This window comes from Anser anser, assembly GCF_964211835.1.
Source record: "Anser anser genome assembly, chromosome: 7".
Lineage (NCBI taxonomy): Eukaryota > Metazoa > Chordata > Aves > Anseriformes > Anatidae > Anser > Anser anser.
Window position 1 is genome coordinate 25,551,098 of NC_139727.1, and position 13,389 is coordinate 25,564,486.

The following is a 13,389-nucleotide window of genomic DNA, read 5'->3' on the forward strand; positions in this document are numbered from 1 at the left end:
TTCCCAATTGCCCAAATCTTCACCTAACTGAAGGTCACTTTCATTCACTTCACTGCAATCCACCTATGGCTGAAAAGAATCCAAATAGGAAGAAAGGCGGCCTTTATGATGGACCAATATAAGTACAATCTTGCTTCTATCCTGTTTTTCAGAATATTTATCCTCAATAATAATCTCGAAGGACAATATGGAAGGAATATTTGGGCTGCTTTGATCTCTTTTTTACTGCTTTTGGAATGATGTGAGCTACAAAAAGGGTTAAGAAGGGACTCCAGTTTAGTCTTATTTGCTTAGTCTTCAATACGAACTCCCACATTAAAACGGGGGTGAACCTGGAGCTAAGTTAGTGATATTTCCCATACGTCTGCTTGAATTTTGTGGTTATAAGGTGCCTATCAAATTCTCTAGAACACATTCTATTAAAACTCCAAGTTCTGCTAGTAGCAATAGTAGCCTGTTTCATACACTAACAACAAATAATGTACCCTGAAAGCTGAAGACCAGATTGTCCAAATTAAAAGCAAACTCTTGAGGAAAGGACAGACTAGTCCTTTTGAGGCCACTTCTCTGTTGGTACTGATAAATAAGCAATTATCAAGCTAGTGTAGATAACTATTCCATAACTACCTGCGTATTCACCCCTAGAAATAGGGAATGCAGAGGGAATTTTCTTTTTCTCCTGCTCACTTGGAGGTGGCTCATAGCTGTCATCAGGATTCTCTTCACTGGGGACCACGTACATCTCGGAGTCAGAGTGGTCATCTGGATTTTCATAATCACTGTCCTAGAAAAAGAGAACTTCCCATTTCTCATTTCATAACCTACTTATGGCTTCATAGCAGTGTATGACACAGATATCCTCACAGGAATACAATTAACTATATTATGAGAATGCACCCTTGAAAGCAACCCTCTCCAAACAAACAGGCACTCCTGCCTGCCCCCTCTCCACCAAGAAGGGAACAGGCCACCTCAGGGTGACAGTTGCATGGTATGGCAATTACTTTACGTGGCAGATGACGATGACTTGCTTCATTCAAACACACTCTATGATTTTAATCAGAACTTTTTCATTTTTAGAAAGAACTGGCTTTTTCTTCCTCCTCAAAATAGAAGATATTGTTTTTGAAATTATTGTTCAGTTTGAAAAGTCCTTCAAATTGATACCATTCATTTACTTATTCATGGCTATCACAGACAGTATTTCTCATAGGTACCTAAGTTGAATATGAAAAATTAAGGTACCTAAGAATGAGTATAAATAACGCTGATGTAACAAACAAGATAATATTTCAGTAGCATTAAGTTCAACCAGAAGTATGTGATTCAAAAATAAACATTTATTATTGCTTGTGTTGAACTCGTTGCTACAGTAACCTTCTACTACCCAAAAGAGATGTACTTACAAAGTCATCTGACCATTGTTCCTCTTCATTGTCTGCGTGTTCTAAACCAAACAGTAAAGTTACTTAAGGAGATGTAATACGGAACATAAATGTTTGTCTTAAGCATAGGTTGAAAAAAAAAACAAAAAACAACCACCACCAAACATCTACCACATTCAACTAAAAAAAATAAAGGTAATGAAATTTTCTTAAACACTTGAGAGAGAAACATCTGTTTTTGCCTGAATAGAAAAATTAAATGTCTGCTTGTCTGTTTTTGATAAATTGTCTCAGAGCTGTTGGGAAAGCATTAGAATATGGTCAACTGCACATAGTCTGAACAGCAGAGTGTGCGCCCTGGTAGCACATCTCATTTTTAAATAGGATTCATTTCTTCATAACAATTCTTCGTAACAATTCAGAACAATTTCTTCATAACATTTCTGACCTCTGGGCCTTGCAGTTTCTTGTTTCTTAGTTAAAATTCCAAGACAGATTGTTAATTTGAGTGGTTACATTAAACATGGAACATTTATCTGATAGCATCCAAACATTGTCCTTTTTGCTTGTTTTCATATAATTTTTTCCATGAAAATATAACTGTTAACATGCAAAAATGGGCACAAACTGACTGCTGTATAAACAAATATAGTTCTACCTATCCTTTAAGATAATTCATGATGCCAATATTATAATGTTAAAAGTATCAAGAAATTCTGACTTTTGAGGTGATCCATTTGTTCAGGTCCTGTTCTCTTGTTAGAGACAAATTAAGAGGAAATATATAGCTGAAATGCTCTTAGGCATATAGGTATCAACTATACAGACATGCAGTTTAAGTTTTCCATTAATCCAGCCTTACCTGAAGCATAATCCCTTCGTGGTAGACTTGGTGGAGGTTTTTTTTTTAGCCTGTAAATGATAATAATTAAATTTATGATCTAAGAAATAATACTTGCTAGAAGGAAACATTAGCCAGGCACATAAAAAAGCTGATAAAAGATACCTGCAGCTGAAGAAATACAGATTATCATCACAGATGCTTAGCAAATAGCTACAAGAGAATGCTTTGAAAAGCTAGAAACAGATAAGAAATTAGTTTCAAATCTGAGATTATTTTTTTGGCAAAGAACATTTTTTTCAAAGAACAGTTTCCTTGCCCACCCCTCCCCTTTATTTCCAAGCAGAAACAGATAACATAGGCGTCAGAGGTAAATGCACATCTATCTCAAGATGAAAATCCGTTTAAGCTCACAGATAGTTTGCTAAGACTATGGCATATGAAACTGGTGCATTACTCTCCGCTAATATTTTATAAATATCATTTTCTATGCAATTTATTTTCTGAGCAGTGTTGAAATATATACCAGGTCTCTCAGGGCGAGATTCTGTTTCCACTTGCTATTATGGCATTGTGCCCCTTTTTTGGTAAATGCTATTATAATGGTATTTGCAACACCAAATGAATCAAAAGATAATTTGTAGAAAACCTGAGAGGATCTTTGTGGCTATACATATAAATACATATGTATATTCCTGTTTGTTAAATTGCAGGTGCCCAGTGAAGAACCTGAATTATGTGGTCAGCTGGTATATCAATTGTTTCCTCAGTGTTCTAACATTACCCTGTAAAAAAGAAAATCTTGTTCACAGTTGAAACAAATGATGCATGTGTGACATTACAAGCTAGATCGATGCATCTGAAGCAAATTAAACTCCGTTTTTGTGGCAACAAAAAACATTAATACAATTTACATTGAAAGGACTCTTCAAAGTGTCTTTTGAACACTGACTAACAGCTTCCTTGTAGCACTGATGAGACCTCACCAGAGACCTGAATCTTTGCCCACTGAACTGATGGCTTCACTCATTCTTCATTCAGGTCCTAACAAGGAATTTCTTGATTTTATTAATTTGCAAATTTATTAAAATTTATTAATTTGCAAAAATAAGCAAATTATTTACAAAAATAAAAAATAAAAAAATTGTTCACTAAGAATATAAAACGTTTTCTTGTGACCTCTGAGCAATAGTGATATCTACAGATTTTGCTTTACTGAAAGAATTTGACACTCAATATTTAGGTCTTGAGCACGCTGCTTAACTGTCATTGTTCAAGTAACAATGTGGCTCGGGATGGTGGCACACTGGCAGTACCACATCAACCTGCAAACTTTTCCCATCTGTTTTGAGAAATGCTTTGGCTACTGTTAATTCATGGAATTCAGTTGCTCAGATAGTCACAAAAAATGCACATGCACGAATCAATGAGCAAATGGTGCAGGCATTGCTAAAGCTCGAAAAATAAAATAAAAAGTCCCAGCACATTTTTTCAAAGTGTTATCCAGCTTTGTTCATTACCATCAATGCTAATGAAAGATAGCTTCCTCTGTCTAGTTTTTGGCTTCTCATAGCATGAATAAACTTGGTGTACAAACAGTAAATTAAAAAGCATTCTCAACAGCCCCGCTGTTGTGTTCTGTCCAGGTTAGCACAGGCATGTTAGAAAGAAAAACCCAGGGCCACTGCCAGGGCAAATCTGAGTTCTTAGAGGAGGGTGGACTAAAATCTATTAATGTACTTTGTGATGTGTCTATCCTGAGTTGTTCAGAGACAATGGACACTTGGAAAATAATGGAACTAAGGGAATAGTAAGAGGCTCTCTGGGTCACAGTGTAAAGGATGTGGCCTGAGCCACATTATACGTTTCCAAACTGCTAAGCAGAGAACTTCAACACTTTGTCCCAGGTCCTGTAAATCCTGGCAGTGGCCCTGACAGAAAATGTAAATATGTTACAATGAAAGCATACAAAGCACAGAACAGAGCTCTGTGTCTAAGCAGGCTATCATGCCATTGTGCAGCTCTGAAATAGCATACCGATCCCAAGTATCTTTCCCAGTTTTGCAAATTAAGGCCACTTGTTCATTTTGGAACCTGAATATCAATAGAAGAAAAGAAATCATGTTTCTGTCAGAGTTGAAACCGTTCATGGCCACATCTATATTTGTTAGAATCTCCTCAAATACATTATTTATTCTCAAATTCAAATCCACTTAAAAATAATTTGTACTGTACCAGAATGATTTACTGAGTGCCAGAACTAAAATCCAGATTCTTCTGAAGTAAATTGGAGCTTCGTTTTGCAAGAGCCAGAATTTTACCCACTGTGCAACCACAATGCAAGCTGAAAAGACATAATTTCTATGCCAAGGAGTTTATACCTAGCTATTTCAGATACTGATATAATTCTGAACAGATGCTTGCAGTGTGACTTGGTCCTGTTCCACTGAACCAAATGACAAAGGACTGAAACAATCAAATGCCATCCAACTGAGCATAGATATTTAAATGGAAAACAGGATGATTTCCTAACACAACTTTTAAGAGAGTTATGTAAAATCATAGTAAACACAATTTTGAAGTAAAATATTTTAGTGGTACTCAGCTCTGCACTGCAGATGGTGGAGCATCTCTGTACTAGCTCTGATAGAACACAATTAAATAATTCAAGTTTCCATTGACTTGAACGGGACCAGTATTTCTCTAAAATTTAATAGAAAATAAGTAATTTTCTGGAGAGTGTGAAATATCTCAGACATTTCAGTTCTAAAGGTCTCAATAAAATCCAAGTACATTTTTGAGAGTATGTTAACAGATTTTAAAAAGCAATGTAACACATCTTACTATATATGTCAAGAGCTTCAACAAATGACCAGGTAGCATTTGAGGCATTTTATGTAGTTAGGTCTGATGCTGCTCGTACAAGAACAGGTTGCACTGTACAAAAGTTCACAGTAATTTTTAGAAGAGTAAATTATTTCATTTAAAAAACCAATATATTCTGAGATTTCCCCTTTGCAGCTTGCTGAGGTTAATCCAGCAAAGTCTCTAGGCATGTATTTAACTTTACTCATGTAAGGAATCCTATAAGAACACTAAGTATTAATCACATACTTCAAGCTAATATCACTTTTTTTTTTTTTCCCCACAACTATGCAGAGAATTGTAAAATAAATTGCAGCAAAGGTCTGGGTTTTCTGCTGTAACAGCACTTGTTTTTACAGGCTACAGCCAGAAAAGTAACCAAGTATATGTAGTAGTAGCATTTTACTTAAAGGAATCAATCATCCTACAGGTGCATTTCTTCACTAGCGTTTCCACTCAGTCCCCCAGCTTTTAAAAAGTGGCTAAAATCTCTTCGTTTTCAAGAGTCCTTAACTGCTCCTGTTGTTAGCCTCTGAACAGAGCCCGTTCCTTTCTTAAAAACCATTTTGTTTTCAAATAGAATTTGTAAAAATTATATTGACATCTTTGCTGAGATGAGCATTTATAGTTTTAGTTAGTGCACTAGATCATCCAACTTGTAATTAAATGATAATTATTTGAATTTTGCCGAAAGCTTTTGCAGAATTCCAAACAGGTGCAATCCAGCTGACAGATATACTTTCCCTTTCCCTCGTGACCTAGTGGAATACTTTGTTAGCTTTAAAGTATCTGGTGATTGTACAAAGTAAAATTAATCTGAAACTTTTTTTCCTTTTTAAAGTGTTCTTACTATCCTTTCGCACATTTTCTTTATAAAGTGCTGTGGCAGTGAAATGGCATATAGCTGTGGCATATTTATCTTTACTTCGATGAATATTGTATTAATAAACATACTGACACTTAAAACATCCTATTTAGCCACATGTTAAAACTGGTGTTACTTCAGAATAGTTATAATGATGTATTCCACTTTTCCATTTTCTTTTTCTAACCATGCTACAGCTCAATTTTGTACTTTTCTCTCAGTGTTTAGTCCATAAAATACTATTTTTCCCTCTGCCAGGGGTTTGATCACAGATATCTTCTAGTTGCAGAAATGCAGGTTGAAGAGACATTTAGTGACAAAATAACTTCTGCCTGAAGTTATTGTCCCCAGCATGCCTGCCACAGAGGATTGTCTGAGTACTTCGTAATCCATTCCATCAAAATGGACTGGAGCAGTAATGCTCTACTGTTTAAAATGCCCAAGCTAGCAACATGACACAAACAAGTCAGGCAGTGGATTGGAGTAGGAATAGGTCACTGCTATTTTGGAAGCGATGGATCCCTCCTAAGCTGTCACAGCTATGGGTGGAAGGAGGTGTCTTGTCAAGTTATAAGTGGTATAGAAAAATGGACCAGAAAACTCTGAAGTAACCCAACTAAGAAGTTGGGTAAAGCAGGTGCATCTTCTTATCATTCTTCAGGTCATCTAACAAATGTGATTTCAAGAAATGGACATACCTGGATTGTGTGCAGTTAGTTAAATAACTACAGGTGCATGATTTTAGCCATTTCTGATGGCTTTCCAAAGGAAGTTTTGGTAGGATGTGATATTACAAGAGGGTGAGTGACCTGAACTTCTGGTTTCTCATTCAATACAGTAGATCATCATATACAAAAACTTTATGGTGAAATCCTGAATTTGCTGCGTATGAAATGAGTTTTAGCATTGACTTCAACAGAACTAGGATTCCTCCGAACAAGCCTTGATGCTTGGAGCTTATGATTTCCAGATGAGCGCTATGTCTTTACAGCGGGTTGCAAATAGGCAGCCATCCATCCTGCACAGTGAAATCTATCATTACTTTCTTACTTCCCTGGTTTATATTACTAAAGATACAAATACAAACAAACAAAACCACCTCCCACTCTCACTGTTCATTCAACTTTGGCTATCCCTATTGATTCTTCTACATCTGAATACAATAATCTGACATCATGATCTGCACAGCAACTGGGACCGCAGTATTGGGAACAGCTTTGCATATTATTAAAGGCAAGCAGGTGAATGGTAGCCCGTGGGCAATATTTTTACTTCTACTGTCATAAAATTTTGAGTCTGACTGGGGAATAAACAGGAACTTTTAAGCAACAAAGAAACTATCTGTAGTTTTCTGTTACCACCACTTCTCAGACAACTTTCCAGAAAACTTTAAGACACAGCGATGAGAGACATAGCCCTCCTCACCTGTACCCTGAAGATGAACTAGTTTGGAGAATGAAACATTTGATGCAGGAACTTTTCTCCATAATCAAGAGCCAATCCAGATTTTAGAAGTGTCTTAAACAGCGATAAGTCTAATGTCTTCCAAGAGTCATTGAATGTTCTTCCAATTTCAATCACAGAGGCTTACAGTATCCATGTTGTGTATGACAGCTTTGGGCTTGGGATAAGCAAATACATTACTTGGTTGCTTTACATTTTTTTCCAATTATAAGAGGTTTGAATTTGAGCCAAAATGATTTATGTTTTTGTATAGTGTATAGACAAATTCCAAATCTGTGCTACATAAAGACATTTTTAGTATATTTTTTCCTGCTCTAGTTGTTTTTACATCTTTGACATTTAATAAAATTATCATATAACTGAAATGGAGGAAGTGATCAACTGGATAATTTTAAGAAAAATACATATACTAAAACCAAATCAAAAGCCCCCAAAGGACACATTCAGAAGAATACAGCCAGTTCTAATTCTGCAAAGCTTGGTATGTGTTGTATTTATCCTGATCAGTATTGTTAACTCATGGTTTTATTGCAAGTCTCATTATGTGCTGGGTTAAAGATTTGAGTTCTTAAGTCATGTGCAAATGTGAGAATTACTGTTTAAAAAAAGTTTTTCACAACTGCAGATGAGATTAATGACTCAGATGCACCACAGAGGTCTCAAAAAGATTATTATATGTATTTTTTTACATCTCATTTTCAATGAGAATACATTTGTATTCTCATAGCTGGAGGAGGGGTAATTTGAGATTTGTGCTAGTCATACATTAAGAGATTTTTATAAGCCTCCTCTTTTTGTGGATTTTTTTTTTTTTAATCTTGAGAGAATCAAAGTATTGCAGCATTATAGCAGCTATCTTATATCTGACATTTAACAACGGCACCTCTGACCTTCCCAGCTTCAGCTACATTTAGTTCTTGTTATTTTTCCCTATCTATCCTTCCCCTCTTACTCTCTGGGAAGGACACACAGTCAGAGAAATACTGATGAACAGCAAAATTCATGTCCAGGCAACTATGGAACACAATTTTTTTTGGCCTTAGATTACAAACTTAAGGTTTTTTTTTTTTTTTTTTTGTTGTTGTTTCTGCCATCTGCTTTCCTCTGGGGCATTTGCACTGGACCTACTGCAACGTTACTAACTACACTTAAATTACTACTTTGAATTAGAATGCCATCCCTTATTATAAAGCAACCACAACCCCATCCCACCCCCAAACCAAACCAACCAACCAAAAACAAGACCACCAAAAACCTTGGCAGCCTGTAAGCCATTCCTGTGAGCAGGTCCTGGGTGAAACAATGAGGTTTTGGCAGACGGGTCTCTAAACACAGTGACCTTTTTACATACACACCGTGTTGATAAGAAAAGTATGCTTAGATTAAATTGAAGATCTAAGTAGTTGAAAGACGGTCATTTTAAGGGAAATGTGCTTTTGTGCTCATGTGGAAATAAGTATACAAACCATGTGACTGTGACTCACTGCACATTGCAGCAGTGCTAGAATGAAAGAAGATGGGAGGGGTGGTGGGGTGAATGATGGGCGACCAGTCTCAAGAATTTCTGATATACCAGGTGATACAATCCCAGCCTGCTCAGGACTTGTGGAGAGAAGCAGAGCTGTGATAAAGAGGTCACAAAGGTGGCCTAAGGGTAACTGACTGCTTTGCAGATACCTAGAAGTAGCTCTTGTTATAATTCTGATTTTTCTTTTCCTTGAAATGAGCCATCATGGTCACTCCAAGAACTGTTTTTAGAAGCGTTTAGAATTGCCTTTTATGGACGAGAGCTTTATTTCTAGAATTTAATAGTCTTCGTGGAAACACTGTAGATATTCTGTACTAATTAACTTTTAGAAGTACTCAGTACTTTAGTAGCCAGTGACCCACGTGAAGAAAGACATCTGAATGAGAAAATCGCATCCAAATGAAAGTTCAATGCAAATGAGCTATTGCATTAAGAAGAAGAAAAGGTGAGCTAAATAGCTAATTGGTCTGAATAGATGTTTGACTGGAAACTGAAGAGGGTATTCATCTGAAAAGAATGCAGAATTACTGGAATTTCTATGTATAAAAACACATGAATATTTGATAATGATCCTATGCACGTGACATCAATATTTATGCTGGTTAGCGCTTCTTACTGGAATAAGGATGTTAGGTAATGGTGGGTTTTGTATTATGTGACTGAAACACGGGAGGACTTAACATTTTAATGGCAATTCTAAGTGTTATGTCTGACCATTTAGTTCAAGGTGGAGCTCAAATTAAAACTTAATTGCAGCAGGTAGCCTAAATAGTGGCTTGAGGAGAAAGGCACACACCCAAACAACAAGTTACGATCAATCCTAAAAATACACAACAAAAACTCATTTCACCCAAATACTGATTTTCAGTGCTATGAAACAGCCTCCCTTTGGAGGCCAGTTCTGCAGCCACTTCATGGAACTCATAATAATGATAATTCTGCATGTCACAGTTTGGACTGGACTTCTTTACATACACTGAAGTACACCCTTCTAGAATAATATGGTCCCATCACTGCTAGTATAAAGTTATAGCACTTTAATCTGAAATTCCCCAAATAGAGAGAACTAGGAGTGGTATTTCAAACTTACTTTTTGAACTTGTTTATTATCCCGCTTTCATTTTTCTTGATGTCGTGAACCATCTTTTGAAGCTTCCTGTAATATATTAAACAAAATCAGCCTTAAAATACCATGTGGTTGAACACCCATTTACATAAATTAAGAAAAATACAGGAAATATATACAGTTCTTTTCTTTCCAGTAGTATTTTACACATCAAAAAGTGTTTCATGTATGTTTATTTTAGCAACTGAAGTACTTATCAATTGCTATACAAAGTTTCCGTCCCTTTTTAACAGGACTCTTTGTCATGATTTGTTATCCTTCTCCTTAATACAGTTCAGTGCAGTTTAAACCATGAATCTAAGAGCAAGTGCATCAAGAAAGAACAACATCAACTAACAGGTTAGAATATTTCAATGTTAGCATATTGTTCAGAACTGACTTTACAACATTCCACAGCTATAATGATAATACTCTCTAATTTCTGATTTACATGAGTCATTTCTTAAGTGGGCAGTGTACCTCATTCCCGTAGTGTTTGAAGTTATAACAGGAGAGGGGAAAATGATACATTGCTGGGCTTAGGCCATCTGAAAAAACATGACAGTATCTATGACTCTGAGCCGTAAAAATCTCAGGACTCCAGGAGTTACATGGACTGATATCTAGAATCAAAGATTGTTTTTTAACTCATCAACTGCACTGATCTCATTAAAAATTTATTTGTAATCAAGGCAATTTAAATTAATATCTCATTCTTTTTTTCAGTCAGCAGGTACAAGTTTATAATTCCACCTCCCCTTCTCATTTAGAAAATAAATAAATAAATCACTAAAATCAAGGCAATTCCAGGAAAACCAATACAATCTATTGAAAAGACTGATTTTATAGTGAAACATGTTAGAAGCTTAATCTTCCTAGAAACTCTTATAGAATACATACATATTTCTAGTTTCTTCACACAGTTTATGTTCTTCCTGTTCACCTAAATTAAGGTTATCTTGTATTAGACCTGAGCCGAAGAACTCAAGCAACAAAGAAGCAATGATTTTTTTCATAAAGGACTTTTATAAATTCTATTTTGCACTCTTCATTATAAATTGTCTATGCTATTCTATGTTTTAGTCTTGCCTACCTCATCTTTGATGCAAGATCAGGCTACCAACAGAATCTTGGAAGCTTTGCTTACAAAGACAAATAAAGACATCAAAGCTTTCTTGCCCTTTTTTAAAGCTTTCTTTGAACTGGAAACCTTAATATGCAGAAGCTTTGGTAACATGTAGAGCTTTGCTATCTTCCATCTTCATCACTGGCAGTTGGAACTCTCTCAAACATTAAAATAAATTTTTCAAAGGAAATTGGAATTAAATGTGAAGGTCATGGGTCATATCTGACACACAGAGGGTATTGCTAGAGCTTCAGTCTTTGCACAACTTTACTTAAAACGCCATTCAACCTATTTTTTTTTAGATTCTCAACTAATCAAAAAAATCATGAGAATAACTGACAAGCAAATCACTAGCGTATCTTAACTTTTGCTCAAAGCTCATACTATTAATTTATATATATTTATATAATCACTTATAGGTGTGAGACACGGGTGCACAGAAAAATATTTAGAGATTTCCTGCAATAACGCACTATGCCTATGAGAGAAGTCTGCATTATTATCTGAACTAAATTAATTAAATATGTAAATCTGGGGGGTGAAGATCTTAGAAGATCTTCTGTATTTTTGTGTCTTTCCCCCCCTAATAAATTTAGCTTCTGGTCATGTTTGAAATATCACAGATAGCCACGTTCTGCAGTTGACTTTCTGTTTTGTGCCCCAGCTGGGGCCTGGCAGAGCTTACAAATAAAAAGTAAAAAGGAATGAAAAGAGAATAGAGAGAGGAGATTTAAATGTTTTAGTTCTAGTTTGTGAAAAATAGTGCTTTGCAAGTGTTTATATCCTTTTCAAAAAGGACCTGGCAGCCTTTAATTAAAAATGCATATAAGAATCAGTTATTTTTCCTCCAGTATTTATTGTTTGTTAGAAATAGGGCCCAAACCAAAAATTTAAGTGTAAATTGAGATCTGAATGTTGCTTATTACTCGTCTCTGACATTCTATATATCTTCACAATGGTAAAATTATGGCTATGCTTGGAAAAAAAAAAAGTGTTTCATTTTTCACACAAATGGTTTTATTTCATATTGTCACCTTGGCTCTGAAAAAATAAACCAACAACAAAAAAATAAAACCCACCCCAAAAGTTATAACTACAAGTTCCGAGAACATTTTGCTTTTTATTTGATCATATTTAGGTGAATTAGACTATCAATACTGTCCCACGTGCAGTGAATAAGTTTAAAAGAACATTTCAATACATATTTCTATTTTTTAAAAGAGGCATTTATATTGGAGACAGTTGCATGTCCTGCTACCGGCACAATCAGTTGGTTTTCCGCATACAGATGAACTGAAACCAGAACATTTCTAACTTTGCATAATCAAATTCCTGAAGCCATTTTATTTTGTAACTAAGAAGTGTGATAAATTAGGGAGTATCTAACAAACATTTTTTTTCCACTTCTTAAAGTCACATAGCTCACATGAGTTGCTACAATACCTAGTTTGTTGCCCCTGGACAACTTAACTTGCATCAAGCCTGTGAACGTAATCAATGCACTAAAATAGTGGTGAGTGTAGAAAGTCATCAGGCATGGATGATCTCCAGCTGCAGTGGAATCCCCTTTGACTGATGAAGTTGAACAAGCTTCAAAAACCAGTCTGGTCAGTTAGTGAACAAAGGCTGAGATTTCTTGAGATGAAAGCTGATATAACAGGCTACCACGTGAAAGTTTTACAGAGCCATCTGTCTGACTGGTGATTTTAGAAGGACAGTAGAAAATATGAAGGGCAGATAGCAAAGTTATTGAAGAGGAATCTTAGGGGTCTCTGACCCAACCCTGCAGGTCATTCCAGAGCAATAACGAAAGTGAAGCACAGAAGGGCATTCATACACCTGTTTTGCCTCTATCTGTGTATCGACTTGTTCTCAAACACTTTGTCTGTTTCTCAAATACTTTTCTTTATATAAGAAAATATCCCAAGTAAAAAGTTCTTGCCACAGTTAGCCTCATCAGAACAACAGCCTTGAGAGCATCCAGGACATGGAGTCTACCACTGCCTGATGTAGACCGTACATGTACTTAAGTACATAAGTACATGTGCCTTAAGTACATAACTACAATTCTTCACAACACTTCTGAGTCAGGATCTTGTTAGCAACTAGTGATTCTTCTCCAGTTGTTCTCTTGGGATGAACAGGTACTTCAATGTTTTGTTCAAGGCCCTCAGTCAGCTAATACTGTAAATTAAGAAGCAATGCTAGCT

At 35.8% G+C, this 13,389-nt stretch overlaps 1 protein-coding gene across 6 annotated transcripts in view; it reads right to left on the minus strand.

Annotated features, from left to right (window-relative positions):
• BLNK (B cell linker) overlaps nucleotides 1-13,389 on the minus strand; it is a 95,906-nt gene that overhangs the window by 19,210 nt on the left and 63,307 nt on the right. For 2 of the 6 annotated variants that reach the window (XM_083844001.1, XM_083844004.1), the window contains 5 exons: nucleotides 10,039-10,104; nucleotides 4,264-4,320; nucleotides 2,248-2,297; nucleotides 1,407-1,447; nucleotides 628-784 (listed from right to left, as the gene is read on the minus strand). In XM_083844001.1, the coding sequence (XP_083700127.1) occupies nucleotides 628-784; nucleotides 1,407-1,447; nucleotides 2,248-2,297; nucleotides 4,264-4,320; nucleotides 10,039-10,104 (371 nt within the window). Of the gene's footprint in view, nucleotides 1-627; nucleotides 785-1,406; nucleotides 1,448-2,247; nucleotides 2,298-4,263; nucleotides 4,321-7,381; nucleotides 7,578-10,038; nucleotides 10,105-13,389 lie in introns of all 6 variants that reach the window. The other 4 variants (XM_083844002.1, XM_083844006.1, XM_083844005.1 and 1 more) reach the window with 3 other exon arrangements.